The 17,663-nt window shown below is 37.1% G+C and overlaps 1 protein-coding gene across 4 annotated transcripts in view; it reads left to right on the top strand.

Annotated features, from left to right (window-relative positions):
- Nucleotides 1-17,663, top strand: part of PIAS2 (protein inhibitor of activated STAT 2) — a 73,216-nt gene that overhangs the window by 34,804 nt on the left and 20,749 nt on the right. For all 4 annotated transcript variants that reach the window (XM_032470645.1, XM_032470646.1, XM_032470644.1 and 1 more), the window contains 6 exons: nucleotides 2,546-2,680; nucleotides 4,930-5,035; nucleotides 6,428-6,501; nucleotides 11,834-11,994; nucleotides 14,194-14,327; nucleotides 15,860-16,031. In XM_032470645.1, coding sequence (XP_032326536.1) covers nucleotides 2,546-2,680; nucleotides 4,930-5,035; nucleotides 6,428-6,501; nucleotides 11,834-11,994; nucleotides 14,194-14,327; nucleotides 15,860-16,031 — 782 coding nt within the window. The remainder of the gene's footprint in view (nucleotides 1-2,545; nucleotides 2,681-4,929; nucleotides 5,036-6,427; nucleotides 6,502-11,833; nucleotides 11,995-14,193; nucleotides 14,328-15,859; nucleotides 16,032-17,663) is intronic.

Raw genomic sequence — 17,663 nt, 5'->3', positions numbered from 1 at the left:
ATGAGTCAGGCACTCGCCTCTGCAGCCAGGGTCCTGCAGGGGCACTTGTGAGTGACGTGAAGAAATGGAACATTAGAACAAAGACAAAAACAGATTTCAGGAACAGAATGCAATAAGGGTGGTGGTGGGGGCAGTGGGAAGCTTGCCTGACCCTGGTAGGATCATCCCAAAGATCAGATGTCAGCCTTTCCCAAAGAGGTTTTTCCTCTTCAGCCCTGCGAGCCCCTGTGGAACAGCTGATGTAAATTTACATGCAACTGATGGAAAACCACTGAGACCTCCTCTGGACCCACAGTTTCTCTTGACTGGGATACTGACATTTGGCGCCTTTACTAGCATAAAACAAGTTGATGAGAATCATGTGAGTATACTGCAGCCTCAGAAGAAGAAACTAGTGACCCTGTGGGAGCTAATATATTGATCTCTTCACCACCATGGAGATCTTCAGAGACTTGGTTCCAGTTGTAAGAAGCATCAACAGGCCATAAAGGAGTTTGACCTGTGGTCCTTGCCCATGATCCTGGTGTATTACAGAACAAATCTTGGAGGAATAAACTGGACACAGTCAAGGGATTTCCAACTAGAGCCCTGAATAAATTGAAATTTGTGTCCTGGGACAAGTCCCTGTGTGTATGACCTTGTTGCAGTATCCAGTCTTTATGGAACTACGATGGTTAGCTGTTAATGCTTCATGAACAAAGAATGAACTGAATGGGAAATGGTATTACTCTGGTGGTAGCAATTTGTCCCTCTCTTCTTGTCTAATAGTGATGAAAGCAGTTTATGTGCCATTTTACCACATCGGGATGACGAGTTTTATAAGACACCTTCATCCGTTGATTTTTCCAGAGTCTCTCGATACAGGAATGACAGTAAGCAGCTCATAACAGGACTTGTAGAGTGCTGAGTGCAGCGTGGACAGACAAGTGCAGCTGCCTTCGAGAACATTCCCCACACCTCCACCTTTGACTCAAGTGCTGCCAGTGGACAGACTGACGGCCAGATGACAAAAATTACATCTTCTTAAGGGCAGAAGAGGGAAAAAAAAACCCTCCTTGATTGGAAAGTTATTTTGAGAGGCTGAATTATTTTTCCTTTTAAACAGATTTTGAGAAATCTTGGTAAACCTGTGGAGTGGAAAGTTTGCGGGGTCTGGAGGTGGATTGACAGGGGAGTATTTCTTGGAAAGATTCAAAAAAATGGAGAGGTTGTGTGCTACAATTCTGCTGGCAAAAATCTCCTAACTATTTCCTCTTCGTGCAGCAGAAAATTTATCAGTACTGGCACCACTAGTCTATAAATTCTCTTTCTGAGTTCGTAGATTTCTTTTTCCTGATATATTATCTTTTCCCTGTATATGTTAGTTATACCAGTGGTCTGCCTCACAGTAAATCTGGATTGAAGTAAAGTCAACATTTTCTTATTTTAAAACACATGTATACACACATGCACACACACAAGCCAATTTGAAGAGATTCCCTTGGCCTGAGTTGGGATAATATTGACATCTAAAAAATACTATGGACTCAAAACCTTCAAATATATAAATGAGTCTATGATCATACTGAAATAAACCATTGGAGATTGCACTAACTCATTGCTCTAAAAATTGATAAAGGGGGAGAACTGTTGATTTCAAGGTAACCAAATGTTGATGTGGTCAGGTTCTATATGGAAAGATTTCAACTAATACAAGCAAAAGACAGAAAGAGTGGATTAGAAAACCTTTTTTTTTTTTTTTATGCAATCCATAGTCATATAATGGATCTAGGTAACCATCATATATCATCAGTGGATACTAGAACCATCAAGTCAGAGCTGAATGGGGAACTGGGTAGTGAAAGCATCAGGCTGATGCCAGCGGAACTCCTGATCCATTATGACATCACTGAAAATGGGGCAAACAGACATGTACCTTGTGATGTGGTACAAGAGGAAGTGTGCAACATTCCCTACATAGCTTTTGTGTCTGAAAATTTAAACTTGAATCTGATCAAGCCAGTACAACTAATTACCAGTTCAGAACATATGAGTGTCACATTTTCATACTATGAGGAAGCAATCTACCAATCCAGGAGATGCAGTCGTTTTTCAGGACAAAAGCCCTGGTGTCTCCAATAAAACAACAGCATTGGGGAAAAATGGGGTGGGGTAAGGGCAGGGGGTGGGAGAGAATAATGCCCCTAGTATTTGAATGTGTTTTGAATGAGAGCTCCTAGAAAGAATCAGTGTACAGGGGTGCGACTTTAGCTTTAAAAAGGAAACAGATTCATAGCCAATATGGCGGGATATCAGCATCTTTCATTTTCTTGATGGAACATGGATTTTTATTGTTGTATTTTTCTGAAGTTGTGAAATATTTTATAATGTTTTGCAAAGGTCATTTTGGCTTGGTGACCTGAGGGTGAGGACTATATGATTTCCAAGGATAAAATAAAAATAACTTGATGTAACTGAAATTAGGCAAGATATTGTACCTGCCTTGGCAAAAATGTTTATTCTTCTACAGAGAATTTAAAGTTATTTTTCTTTCTTATGGTTATAGGGCTATGCACCACCACCCAAAAATGGGATTGAACAGAAGCGCCCTGGACGCCCTTTGAATATCACATCTTTAGTTAGGTTATCCTCTGCTGTGCCAAACCAGATTTCCATTTCTTGGGCATCAGAAATTGGAAAGGTAATGATTCTCTTCTCTGAGTAGCATGACAGTGATGCCACTAGGTGTCGGTTTACTTTGTTTTTTCTTAGGCTACTAGCTCCGGCTTGTTCAGTTTTCTGTTTGTAACCCCCCAAAAGCAGTAATTTTCATTTCAGGGCAGAGACTTGGAGATTCTTCAGGTTAAAAACTACACGTTTCTTGCGTATGATCCCCTCATTTTCTTATAAAGGAAATAAATATAATTACAGTATTTAAGTTAATGGTTAATCACAATTGTATTTATGAGTGTGTTTAGTATTTTTAAGAAACTGGGAATTTGGGGTGATGTCGTGTATTTATGAAGAGAACAAAGGAAGCTTTATCAGGCTTTGGGGAAAATGGTTAAAGGTACTCAAGTTGTGATTAGAAATAACCTGTTCCAGCCTTTATATGAACAGCTGACACTTCAGATGACAAGTGGGCATCTCGTATGGGCATTTCATCAAGTATGAAAATATTGACTTCGATTTATATTGTTTCTTCTATACTTTTTTGAGAAACCTGACTTTCTCCTGATTCTTGGTCTCAAAATGCATTTTATCACTTATGAGATACTGATTAATACAACGGGATTTCCATTTTAGAACTGCTTGTTTATATAACTGAAATAATAGAATTGCAAAAGAGATTTCAGTTAATTTCTGAACATTAGCTTAAATGTTGCTATTTCATAGAAGTAAAGGGTAGTATTCCTATTTATGTATGGAGTTGAGTCATGTTTGTAGCCGAAATTATGTGGTTTTATCACCACGGTAATTGCAGAGCTGGATATGAAGGATAGTTTTGTATTAATCTTTGGACTATAAAAATATTGCTCTCTCTTTAACGATTGTTCTCTTGAGCTCTCATTTCTGACTTTTTACCAGAACTTGTATTATCATAAGACAGTGATCCTTAATACTTTTCATTTGCGTGAACTGAATGTACAGTGATAAAGCATTATAAAGGAAAAGGATTCGGGAAATCTTGGCTTAGTCTCAAGTTGGCCAATTTTGTCTGATTTTGGCAAAATTGCTTAATTCCCTGAGGCCTACTTATTATATAGAAGATGAAAAATCTTGAGAATAGCTGTTATATACAGATGTAAGGCGCATTGTTAAATGAGGAAGTATAAATGCTCTTAAGCTTAGCAAAGAGAATTTGAACAGAAGAGTAATATATCTTTTTTAAACGATTATTAACTTACAGAGTTTCTGAGTAAATGATTGCAGACTTTGAAGGCCTGGCAGGGGTTCTCTGTGCCCCCACCCCCCGGCCACATAATGGGAATAAAATTCTTTCCTTGCAATTATGATGATTAATTGACTTAAAATTTGCACACCGTATTGTATATTCAGATGTTGAAAGGACTATTGGCAAGACATTAAAAATGATATTTCAAATATTTGGTTTGGCAGCTATTAAATTAAAAGTGTTTTGTTTCTTGTAGAATAGATTGAATGAATATATGTAGTGAAATGGTAAGGTAGATTTTTAGCACTTAGGCAAAATTATATTTCTTCTTTTCATAGCTCTGTAAATAGCTAATGAAGATGCCAGATCTAAGAGGGTGTGATTGGATGCTGTTACTTTCCGGCCTTGTCTTTTGTATATTTATCATTTCTTCATGTGTCTTACCTGCTGTAGTAGCTGCCCCTGCCCCAGTAAAATAAATGCCCATTTGGGAACAGAAATTAATGTCCTAATTTTTCTCAAAATAAAGCTGATTTGGGGTTCATATGAATGATTTGCCCAAGGCCATGTAGCAAGTGTCTGCCAGAGTTAGAACTGTGGGACTCTGGATTTGAGGTGTTAATTTAGACCACTGGTACTTGAACTTTGTTTCAGTGGTGGAACTCATTTTTCAAAGAAAATATTATGGGAGCTCTTTTACATAAAAACAAAATTGTACTTGGAAGTGGTCATGGGATGGTATATTCTCACTTACACCATGGTGGCCCCGGTTTTGCTAAATTAGAAACACAGTTTGAAAACCACTGATCTGAGCCATCTTACTTTCACATAGATGTTTTAAAGTGATAAGTGATTGAGAAACATCTTTAATATGATTAAGCTTTCATCTTCCCTGAAGTCGCTGAGTTGATTTTGTTCCTTTCCCAGTCATTGACCTTCCTGTGGAAGTTACTTTGAATGTTATTTTTAGAAACCAGAATTTCTTAGACAAATATTTTATGTAAATAAAGAGACTATTGTCTCTCATCTTTAATACAGATTATCTTTCTTTGTAGAATTACTCCATGTCTGTATACCTTGTACGACAGCTCACATCAGCCATGTTATTACAGAGATTAAAAATGAAAGGTATTAGAAACCCTGATCATTCCAGAGCACTAAGTAAGTAATGTTGGTAAGACTGAGCATATGAGATGTTTTAACGGGGGGAAAAAGCCTCACGTACACATCCATATAGGAACAATTTGGGAACAATTATTAGAAACCTAAAATGAATTTTAAAATGCTCTAAGAACAGAGCCCTATAAATTGAAAAACCCTCCTCTTAGAAACCACTCCCAAGAGGATTAATTTTAAATCCCAACTAGTCTGATTTTTTTTTTGCCTTTTTATAAGAAGTTACTTAGATAAATGTCAAGTTGATGGCAATTTTAATGCCTACTTTGGCTTGAGAATAGGAATGCGAGTCTTCAAAACCTCCATTGTGTGGTGTGATGTACATTTACAAACTTCTAACTAAGAAGAAGGTCTTTTTGCAAAAGAAATGTTGATATCCATCCAATATTTGCCTTCTGAGGTGTTTTATTTTGTACTTTGCTTTCATACTGTATAATAATAGGTAGAGAAAAAAGTCTAACCCAAACCAAATTATTTTCAGCTTAGTAACTAAATTTAAGTGAACAAAACATTTTTTGGGGGAAAGAGTGTATTTTTCCCCCAGCTACTCCCATGTTACTGAACAAACCAGAAAGGAGATCTGTAGGTTGAAAGGGGAGCCAAGTAGGGCTGTTGAAATGGTATTTTGTGTTTTTATGCTGAAGCCATTTCTCACTTCACACAGCACAGTATTGATCTTCCTGCCTAGAGCTGAGAGCCAAGGAAGCTCTTCCCTAATTTTTCTTACCCTGCTTCGGTTCCACTGTCTTCACTTCCAGTCCTGTTCTCCTTGTGGTGGTGTTGAGAATTAGGCATCTACAGGCAATATATGTATTTATTTGCTTGTATAGACAGTAACTTGCATGCATTACCCAGTGAATAAGATCACAGACACATGTGTACATCCATAGTAGATTTCATTTGTCAGAGGAAATATAAGAATATCTTACCTTTTCTGTTTACAGATTTGACAGTTGTTGGAAATTACCAATATTCCCTAATTAAAACATTCGTGAATGTGTTTTAGAAAAGCATTGAAGCTCAGAGTACCACTGCCTTCCAAGTTCCTTTCCTAATTGTATGGTTCTGAGGTCTTAGACAGCTTTCTGTTTTGAAACACTTCCTTACCTGCAATTTTACTTTTAAAGAGGAGTTTTAAGCATTCAATTAAACATTTGATCTAGAGTTTGCAAGTTTGTAATTCTTTAACCTAATACTGGAAGTACTGTGTTTGCAGTACATTAATACTTAACACTTCGGTTTTTTGTTTTGTTTTTGTAGTTTCTTGACCTATTTGAAGTGTTTGGGAAACTTTAAATAAGATGATATATATTTGTATAATTCTGTTTATAAGTCACAATTAATTTTTTTTTTTAATTTATTTTCCTCTTTTTCAAGTTAAAGAAAAACTTACTGCGGATCCTGATAGTGAAATTGCCACCACTAGCCTTCGGGTCTCCTTGATGTGCCCTGTAAGTACAGTGATGGAGCATTCTGGGGCGTTCTACTTCTTATAAATTACTAATTTTCCTATTAGAAAAAGTAAGTGTGGGAATGAGTGATATATTATGATAGAATTTTGAACTTTTTTCATTTTCCTGTTAAGGACTTTGTGGTTAAGCATTGTAATTCCAAAGAAAGCAAACATTCTTCAGGCAATGACAAAGCAAGGAGAGGTCTAGAAGGATGTTATATCCAAGAGGGAAGAGAGATTTAGATTCAGAATAATCTGTCACTATTAGTGTAGATAATCCACAGCCAATACTGAATATATAGAGAGAATTGGCTCCTTTTTATTTTTTAGAGGGGGACGTAATTAGGTTGATTGATTAATTGATTGTACTGGGGACTGAATCCAGGACCTCCTGTACACTAAGCAGGTACTCTACCACCCTCCCCGCTGAGAGCTGGCTCCTTTTATCAGAATATAAATGGTATTCAAAACTAGCAATAAGATTATTAGGAGCTAATAAATGCTACTTGATAGTTCTGGCTTAATGAATTAGAATGTATGAAGTGTCTTAATCTGTTTATAATGTACTTCTAAATTGCATTGTTTTTAATTTTGTATTTCCTAACATAGAGACTGTGAGGGAGAAAGCAGTCAGCAGCTCTGAGATCCTCCTGTGTGCTTGGTACTGAGCTAATTGTGGGAGAAAATACGGAAGACTTGATAAGGAGTCATCAGAAATTAATAGCCTAGTTTGAGAGATAAAACCAACTCCCGTGAAAAAGCAGACCTACCACGTGTAACTGTGCTGCTGGAGGACTGGAGAAGAGATGAGGGGTGTCAGGAATAGCGGATGAGGTCTTCTTTAACATCAGTACTGTTGGAGGGGACCCCTTCCAGACGAGAGGAACTTCATGAGAAAATATGTAATATAGCTTGGGGGGGGGGGTATTTGGTAACCAGCTACTACTGTGAGAAATGAGTAGTTTTTCAGATGGAGGGAGAATTGGTCAGAGAGAGAACGGAACCGTTTCTTGAGCTCCTATTATCTGCCCCTTATGCTTTCTCCTTAGCAAGCCTGTATGGAGTTGTTCCCATTTTGCAGATGAGAAACCTGAGACTGAAAGAGGTTGGCTAACCCACATCACACAGTTAGTTTGTAGTTGAGCAAGGATAAAAGTTTTGCTCTTCTGACATTATTCTGATTCTCTTAACAATATACCATATTGCCACATTGGGCCAAAAATACAAGTATCCTGACTATATGTCCACCTCTCTGCCATCCTGGAAAGCAGTGTTTACAAATACTGTTCTTTCTAAAAGCTTTATTTTTTATTATCATTAACTTTAGCTTACCTTTATGGAAAAGGGATAGAATTACATGAACTTGGGATAGCTTTGAGACTGGGAACCTGTGGTTATGAAACAGAGGTCTGCAGGAGGCCACTGATGCCCTGAGGTGGTGGCAGAGGCCACGTGTTTCGACCTGGGGCCACCTCTACTCGCAAGCTGTGTGCAAACCTTCAGGCATGAGGTCTTTTGAGTGTTTTCACGTTACCTTTCTCTTCCCTCTTGAGTTAAAATTGATACTAAGTTGAAACATGTGACATTGCCACTTTGGTCAAAAAGTTAGATATTAACAGTTTCTTAGGGTTTAACTGCAGTAAATTCAGCAAATGTTAATTGCCAGCTGTTTGGGGCGGGAACTCATGTCACCTGTATTAGTATGTCAGACTATTCTATCAGGAAGAAAGTGCCTCTACACAATTAACCTAAGGAGCTGTACAGTTGCACAAGGCCATTTTCTGTAAGTCTTGTATTCTTGGAACCTGTTTTTTGCTTTTTTCCTTCAAAACACTGTGCCATTCTACATGAGAACAACCAGAACAAAACACAGCAAGCAAACTAATGGATTATCAGACTTTCAAAATAGTGAAAATGATATATGGAAGTGGTTATATAGGGTTTCTTCTATATAAAAATAGGGAGCATTCCTTTTAAATGTGTCAATTTTAATAAAACAGTTTTAAGGAAATTAACATTTCAATTATTTGAAGTAATGAAGTAACAAGATTCTGTTTTCAGTTCATTAAATGTTTTCTTTCTCTTTACAAGTGAGAACAGGGCTGTCTGTTTCTGAGACTGTCTTTCGAGCTTTATTGCAGCGTTTATCCTGCCTGTTTTTTCCAGAGGACTTTCTGAGGAAAGCGCACGCTACTCTTCCGGCTGTACTTGTGATAAAGTTGGGTAGCTGATTGTAGGATGTGGTATATGTTCTTGGAAAACTCGACACTGGTGTTTTGATCAGATTTAACAGATAGATTGATAAAAGTTAGATGATGAAAGTAGTTTTGGAGGCAGAGACAAGTACTAGAAGCAGTTGAAGAAAGCAGAATGGAGTGCAGCTGGCTGACTCTGGAAATAACTCAGGGTCCTGGGTGGTTATGGGAAATGGAGAAGGAAAAACAGGATCGTTGGCGCCTGGAAGGATAAGCGGTGACCTGTGGGTTTATCAGGCAAAAGTGAGAGAAAATGCTAGCTTAACGTGGTCAGAGAAATGTTCTATTTCACAATATGTTTGTAAAGTGATTTAGGATAGACACGAGTCTGGTTGGTGAGAGCACAGTGCAGAAACCTCTGTCCCTGGGACGTAAGGAAGGTAATTTTACGGTAGTTGTTGAAGAGGGATCTGATTGAGTGTGTATAATAATATTTTTGAACACAATGTCTGAATTTTACACAAGAGTGCCATCTTAGTGATATTAGCTAGTGATTTTCATTCTGTCCCATAGGGTGGGGGAGACAAACTAGATTTGATTTTTATGGATTAAGTTTCTGACTCATATATTTAAAACAAAATAAGGTTCTGCTTGCTTCTACAAATAGTTTGGAACCACTGATTCGGGCCATTTTTACACATACTATACTCTTAATTTAGACAGATACTAAGTAGTCTACAATGAAGTAAAAATCAATTTAGATACTACCTGCTTAATATTAATTTAAAAAGTTTCATATCCAGTGTTAGATACCATTTTATTCATAAAGTCAATAAGTTTCAAAACAGCACCATCATCTGACTAAATAGAATTCAGCACATTCAAATCTTTTTTTTAATTAACATGCCATAATAAATATTAGGAAATTGGTCAGATTTTGCCAGTTTGTAATAAATGCTTTCTTAACTTGGGGAATGCTCATTAAGTCTTGTAAAACACTTGAGTAAGATTAAATGTAGGATCAGCAACTTTGTAGTCCTGAATGTTTTCATTTCTTTGTGCTGTGGAAATTCTAAAACAGTGACAGGAGAGATGAAAATGGCATAGAAGAGGAAGAAAAAGGAAAAAGCAGCACTTTGCAAATTGCAGCCCAGGGATACTTGGGGATCCCTGAGACTCTTTGAAGAGCTCCTCTAAGTTAAGACTATTTTTATAATAATACTGGGACACAATTTGTCCCTTTTTTTGCTCTCATGCTTTCCTGGGTAGACAGTGGTATTTAACAGGTGTTACCTGACAGTGATGATGCCATTGCTGTGCTGTCTGATGGAATGTGTACTTGTGTATTCTTGTGTTTTAAAAATGTCTTTAATTTCTAGTACAGTAAATATTGATACATACAACTTAAATGCATAAAAATTCTTAGAGGTTCTCAATTTTTAATAAGAGTGTAAAGGGATTCTGAAATCAAAAGTTTGAAGACCAGTTGGCTGAAAAAACCATAGTAGGCTTAGTTAGAGGATTATTTTAAAGAAACAAATTATAAACATTGACAGATGATACTGACTTTATTATACCATTGTTCAAACAAAAATGAAAATTTTAAATTACTAAGGTCTATTTGGAAGTAACATTATTAATAGTACGATATGAAAAATCCTACCCATTAGGCAGAGTTAACGGTGTTACAGGTTTGCTGTGACTTCCTTTGTGATGTATGTAAAGAAGTCCTTCCTTTTCTTTCTCTTTGCCATTTACTCAGTCTCTCTCCATTCATTCTGCCATCTGGCTGACAGATACTGAGCAGGTGCTGAGTGCTTGGTAGTGTGTTGTGACACTTGGATTACAGTGCTGAACAGCATCGTAGACCTTGTCCTTGCAGGGCTTGGTGTGTGGTAGGAGAAACAGATTTTCTATCAGAATAAAAGAGCTGGTAACAGTTTCTGTAAAGGGAATATACAGGGAGGTTTGAAAGTCTGTACAGAAAGACTTCATCTGGTCTAATCTCGATGCTGTGTATGTCTTGTTGATACTCTTCTTCCAGTTGGAATAAGAATCCAACAGAGCACTAGGTTATATGAAAGTATGTTGAAATATCAACATATATGATTATATAAAAGTAAAAAATTTTCATAAGTGAAAAATGTATTTGCAATTTATATTATATACATAAGGCTGATTAATATAGGTAGCCAAAGATTAGTAACCAAGTGGAAATGAGAAAAGATTGCAAATAGACAGTTCTTGGAAACACAAATGACCTTTAGAAGTTAAAAAAAAGAAAGAAGCAGCAGCTCAACTTCACTTACAAAAAGAAATGTATTCCCCAACTATAATGGGGTATTTTTCACCTGTCAGATTGACAGAAATCGAAGGATTCAGTAGCACTGTGCTGACAGTGTTGAGGGGAACCAAGCACATTAGTACATGTACAAGTGTAAGTCAGTAGGTAACCTACGTGGAAGATATTTTGTCAATGTGACAAAAATCACAAAACACTTTTTATTTGACCCCAAAATTTTACTTTAGGAATTTATGCTAAAGATAATTTATTGCAACAGTATCTGTTGTGATAAAAGATTGGAAAGAGTTTAAATGTCCATCACTAAGGAGGGTACTGGTTAAATAAATAATGACTCTTCATATCATATACTTCATATCAGTTACGGTACCTTCATGGTAACTTCTTATGTACCGATACATGTGAAACAGGCAGCAAGTTATATTATGTGACAAAGTACAGAATTGTGTGTATTGCATGCCACCATTTGTGGGAAGTATTTTTTAATTTGATTTGCATAGAGCATCTGTGAAAGGACATGCAAGAGATGGATAAGTGGTTCCCTCTAAATAGGGGAACAGATGAGAAAGACATGTTTTCGTTGTATGTGTATCTTTTTCCGCCTGTGAATTTATAAGTTCCCTTCTTTAGAAACTTGAAATAGTCTTTTAAAAATCACAATCAGTGAAACCAAATGAAATGTACAGTGATCTTGATAGAAATAAATTCTAGTTTGAATTTTTTTCATTTTGGTCTTCTTCTGTGACTTCTTCAGACTTTTATGACTGACTGTTCCTATTGAGGCTTTATTTTCCTTTCTGAAACGTTTCCCTGTTGTCTTCCCTGTCCTGTAGTTAGGGAAAATGAGGCTGACAATCCCGTGCCGTGCAGTGACTTGTACACACCTGCAGTGTTTTGATGCGGCCCTTTATCTGCAAATGAATGAGAAGAAGCCCACCTGGATTTGTCCTGTGTGCGACAAAAAAGCTGCCTATGAAAGTCTCATTTTAGATGGGTAGGTATATCTCAGCATATACTTAACTACACTCAGTCTTAGTTTTAAACTGTGGTTAGTGACCCTTTTATCTTTACAATATTTGTGTTGGGGGCAAGAGAGTGAGTAGTTTCCTTTTCTTTTTGCTTTCCATGATCAGATTTCCTGGCCCATAGGAAAGAAGGTAAAGTCACCTTAGTGATGTCATTTTGCCTACCTAGAACTTCTTGAAGAGCAGTTAGGTCTATGGAGAAATGCAGAGCAAGGGGTAGGGTACATAGAGTTTTGTTACGTAGCTGGTAAGTTCAAAACTGGAATTCACTCCCTAGGTATTACTTTAATTTAATTCATTCCCAGGGTATTGATTTGTCTATATTTATGTCAGTACTGTGCTGTCTGGAAATCAGGGTAATGTGGATCTTCCAGCTTTGCAGCTTTATTTTTCCAAAATTATTTTAGCAATTATAGATCTTTTGCATTTCATTGCAAATTTTAGAATCGATTTGTCAATTAGAAAAAATCCTGCAGAGTCTTTGACTTGTATCATGTTGAATCTATAGATGGATTAAGGGTGTATTTGTATCATGTTGAATCTATAGATACATTAAGGGGTAGATTAAGGGTGACTTTGCAGTATTGAGTCTTCTGATGCATGAATACGATACATCTCTTGAGTTAATTAGGTCTCGGTAATGCTTGGTAGTTTTCAGTATATAGGACTTGCATGCTGCATGTCAGATTTATCTCATTCTGTATTTTTGATGTGTTGTTTTTATATTAATTCTAGCTGTTGTATATTGAAATATAATTGATTTTTGTATATTCTATCTTGAAACCTTACTAAATGCATTTTTGTAGTTCTAGTAGTTTTATTGTACAGCATAGGATATGCTGTAAGAATAGTAATTTATGAATACAGACAGTTTTATTTCTTCCTTCTTAATCTGAATGTCTTTTATTTCTTTGTCTTGCTGTCTTGAACTGACTAGTCTGTTAACATGGTGATTGATACTGACTTTCAGATATTAAACTAACCTTGCATTCTGGGGGTGAACCCCAATTGGTCATGATTTGTTATATTTTTGTATGGTTTATTGTTGGATTTGTTTTGCTGAGTTCATGAGAGAGACTGGCCTGTTGTTTTCTTATAATGTCTTTGTCTGGTTTTAGTATCAGGGTAATGCTGGCCTTAAACAGTAGATGAGCTGGGAGGTGGTGGTATCATGTCTCCTCAAATATAGGGTAGAATTTCCTAGTGAAGACATTAGGGTCTGGAATTTTTTTATGTAGTAAAGTTTTTACAAATTCAGTTTCTTTTAACAGACATAAGGCTAGGCTATCTTTTTTTTTTTTTTTTTTTTGAATGAGCTCAAGTCTGACTAGAAGTTTGTCAGTTTTATTGATCTTAAAGTACCAGCTTTTTGGTTTCATTGATTTTTCTCTGTTTTCTTTATTTCTTGTTTCATTTGTTTCTGTTCTTTGTTATTTCCCTTATCTAGTTTACTGTCACTTTAATTTGCTCTTTTTTTCCTTCCTCGTTTCATTTAGGGCAGAAACTGAGGTTATTGATTTGGGTCTTTCTAATATAGGAAGATTGTACTGCTTTAACTTCCTTCCACAGATTTTGTTATATTTTCACTTCAATTCAGTTCAGAATATTTTCTGATTTCTGTTTTTATGTTCTCTTTGTTTCATGGTTTTCGTTCCATTTCCAGGTATTTTTCTGAAGTTGATTTCAAATTTAATTTAACTTTGAGCATAGAACATAACTTGTATGCTCTGAGTTACTTTCAATTTATTGAGACTTCTTTTATGTCCCTGTTTCTACCTCCCTTCCCTACCCCTGTGATCCTTTTTTCTTGATAATAAGCTTATAAATTATTTTTATTCAGTGATTTTTATGTTTGTGTAGTGTTTATGTTGAAGGTGGTTCTTCCCTGCCAGTCCCCGCCAGGAGGTTCCAGGTGTCTGTTTCTGTTTAGTCACTGATTATTTTAGTTGATACTCAGTAAGTCACTGAATTCTTTAGTTGCTCAATAAAGATCTAGAACCTAGGAAGAAGGGGGTTATGATACTTGTTATAAAGTGTGATGTATTAAAATATCAAAACAAACCAAAAAAGCATGACTTTTGTCTCCAAGGTAAAATGTATTACTTTGTTATTTCACCTTTGAACAAAGCCATTTGATTATATTTATGTACTTCTTAATTGGCTTATAGGCTTTTTATGGAAATTCTCAATGACTGTTCTGATGTGGATGAGATCAAATTCCAGGAGGACGGCTCTTGGTGTCCAATGAGACCGAAGAAAGAAGCTATGAAAGTATCCAGCCAACCGTGTACAAAAATAGAAAGTATGTGCAGAACGGCAGCAGAGAGCGAAGCAGGGAGGCTCGTGCAGCGCTGTCTTTGTCGTTAACCTTGGCCGCTAGAACTGCCATGTGGAGCTCAGTTTGCTCACTTTGTCTTTTGATCAGCTGTTACATATGTGATGTCTCCCTAGTGATTTTTATTCTTACGCGTGTTAAAGTTTATACCATATTATAATCAGTCTTTTCATAGTATATTTTTCTTACATAAAGTAAAACAGTCACCTAAAAATCACTTTAATATATGGTGCTTGTTACAACATGAAAAGTTATAAGTGAGATTTCTGCAGTTTTTCAGAATTGTTTTCGCAGCACCTGTTAGAGGAGCCCCACGGGTTGGAGGTGTGATTAGAGAGGTGGCATCATCCATTAATGGAGGGTGGGAGGAGGTGGTCAGAGGTTAGTTGCTAAAAAGTAAACAGATTGTCTCCATCTCTTTGTGGGAAGACATTTGACCATTGTCATGGTTACCAAGGATTTATACTTAACTCAGCCTTCAAACTCCCTGTCCACACTGAGTAAGGAAACTAAGGGCAGTTTGAGTAATTGAAGCCCATAGGTAAACTTAAACTTACTTTTTATCTGACATAATCCACGCAACTGCATTTGAGTTTTATGCTGACTATATTTAACATTTCTGGTAATGTGATGAATATAATAGGTTCAGAGTAAGAAGTGAAGAAAATATTAATCATTTAATCAATATTAATCATTCCCCTGTGATTGTTACTGACCCTATGGGTGGAATGATCAAACTTTCCCTCATTTTTCAAGAAAGATCATAATTTACTTAATTGGTTGCTTACTTAGTTTTCTGTTATCAAGTAGCATTCGTTTTCTAAATAGAACGTAGGGCATAATATACCTTCTTTGAATTGGTGAGTTAACTTACAGTGTGTGATATCTTGGGCAGAAAGGATCTAAGTGATTAGTAGAAAGTTGGTAAGAAAAACTTTAAATGTCTGAGTGACTTAAGTGAGATGTTTAAGGTTTTTTTTCAGCTTATCAGTGTGAAAATTTTTATCAAGTTCTGGCTTACAGTGAAGAGCCATTCTTTGATATGAGCACCATCGATAGCTTTGCTAGAATGCAAGTGTCTGATTCTGACTTGACAGCACCACACGTCTGTGAATACGCAGCCGGTAAAGCCATGTAACTCTCGTCCATGGCCAGAGCGTAGCCCCCGGACTCCAGCTGTCTAACACGAGTGCTTACCTGGGGAGGCGTGAGGAGCACGATCTGCGTGTGTCTGCCAGCAGTGCTGGGGAGGTAACAGAGCTGCCTTCGGAAGGAGGCTTCTGATCCTCTAACATGGCATAAAGCTCACCCTACCTCCGTCAGTAACTAATTTTACAGACAGGCGTCTGGAGTTAGGGAGTTGGTTTCTGTCCATGGGCCAGAGTATGCGGTTTTACTGGCTGTGAATTCTCTGGGACGTGCTGCACAGTTAAGGCTCTTATGGCTAGAGTTTGTGTGACATCCATGGTTTTTTTTTTCCTTCTGTTTCCTACATGCAGCTTCAAGTGTCCTCAGTAAGCCTTGTTCAGTGACTGTAGCCAATGAGGCGAGCAAGAAGAAAGTGGACGTTATTGACCTAACGATAGAAAGCTCTTCTGATGAAGAGGAAGACCCTCCTGCCAAAAGGAAATGCATCTTTATGTCAGAAACACAAAGCAGCCCAACCAAAGGGTTTGTTAATTTATAGTTCACTATTGTTTATTACACGTGGAACTAACTGTTCTTGGGGTAGGTTTGTACATATCTCTGAGAGTTGCATAACCATAGAAGGCTGTTTTAGTTTGCCTTTTGTTTAGCTGAAATATTTTTAAGTGGGCATGTTGTTTATAGGAAAGCAGATTTTGATGAAGAAAATATTCCCATCTTTGGGAAGAGAGAGTTGAAATCTTCTCATGTCTAAGGATTTATTTCGCATTTGATACCCATTTTCTTTAACCTATTTGTAACTAGTAGATTTGGCATCAGAGACCAACATGAGCAAGCCTAGAGTGTGGAGCGTGGAATTGGAAATCTGATGAGTGTGGATTCCAGTTTTGTGACACCATTGCTTACGTTTTCTGTGATCTTGGATGAAATACGTGTTTGAGCCTCCTTTTTTCTGTTCAGTAAAATGGGGTTAAGTAATGCCTACCTCATAAGCTTATATTCAGGTTTCAATAAGATAGTGAAGGAACATCGCCTCAGTGTCAGGCACGTGGTAATTTTCTCAATAAAAATTGATTGCCTTCCGATCTCACTCTCTCCAGGGCAAAATACGAGCAAGTAAATGCAGTCCAGCGTGCATTTGTGATTTATCTGGCGGAAGCTGTTGCTGACCTGTAAGTCAGTGACAGATTTGAGTATTTAGCAAGAGGTGCTTCGTAGAGATTTGGAGCCTGCAAAAGAGTAGCAGAGGGTCCTCTTGACATCCCACGAGCATATTGTTTCAGTTGGGTGTGCCTGTCTTGTCTTCTTGGCCTTTCGGTGCACTTTTCTCTAACGGCTTTATTGGAATATAATTTACGTACCATAAAATTCTCCCATCTTAAGTATTCAGGGGCACAATTCAGTGATTTTAGTAAATTCATAGAATTGTACACTCATCGTCACAATTCAGCTGTAGAATATTCTCAACACCCAGTAAACTCTTGTGTTCATTTGTAGTTAATCCCCATGCACACCCCAAGTCTAGGCAACCATTCGTCCTCTTTTCATCTATAAATTTGCCTGTTCTGGACATTTTATGCAAATGAAATTGTATTCTCGGTGCACTTTTGCAACATTCTTTGTTTGAAACCAGGAGAATTAAACTTCTTGTGCTGCCTTCTTCACTGTTAAAATACTTGTATTTCCTGATGTGATTTACACATAGTAAGGTGGGTTGTTTGTTTGTTTGTTTAAGCAGAACAGAAAATGAAGTAAGTATTTCAAGTGGGGTTTTTTTTCTGGGATGCTGATCGTTTATTGTTCCTTTCAGACAGTTTGGTTGGCACTTACAGAATTTAAATGGCAAACAAAAAATGAAAATATAATTTTGAAATGTTTACTGAAGTGGAGACTCATGGGAATGAATAGTTAGATGTGGTATTTCCCGACTTTATACTCTAATGATATCCTTCAGAATATGCTGGAAACACATGAGTTACACAGGACTGTGGTTCGGTGGATTCATGCCAGGTTGAAGGGTCATGCATAGCAGTGTGGGCTCGTGAATTACTGTGATCTTGGAGGGTGTCTGTGGTGGCTTGCCATCAGTGTCTAGCCTCTCTGTGACCTTTAGCACATTTTACCAGTACTTGATGAAGACTCAAAACTGGAGGACTG

Source organism: Camelus ferus, chromosome 30 (genome assembly GCF_009834535.1).
Source record: "Camelus ferus isolate YT-003-E chromosome 30, BCGSAC_Cfer_1.0, whole genome shotgun sequence".
Lineage (NCBI taxonomy): Eukaryota > Metazoa > Chordata > Mammalia > Artiodactyla > Camelidae > Camelus > Camelus ferus.
The sequence above is the reverse complement of the archived record's forward strand: the minus strand, read 5'-3'. Positions and strand labels throughout refer to the sequence as shown.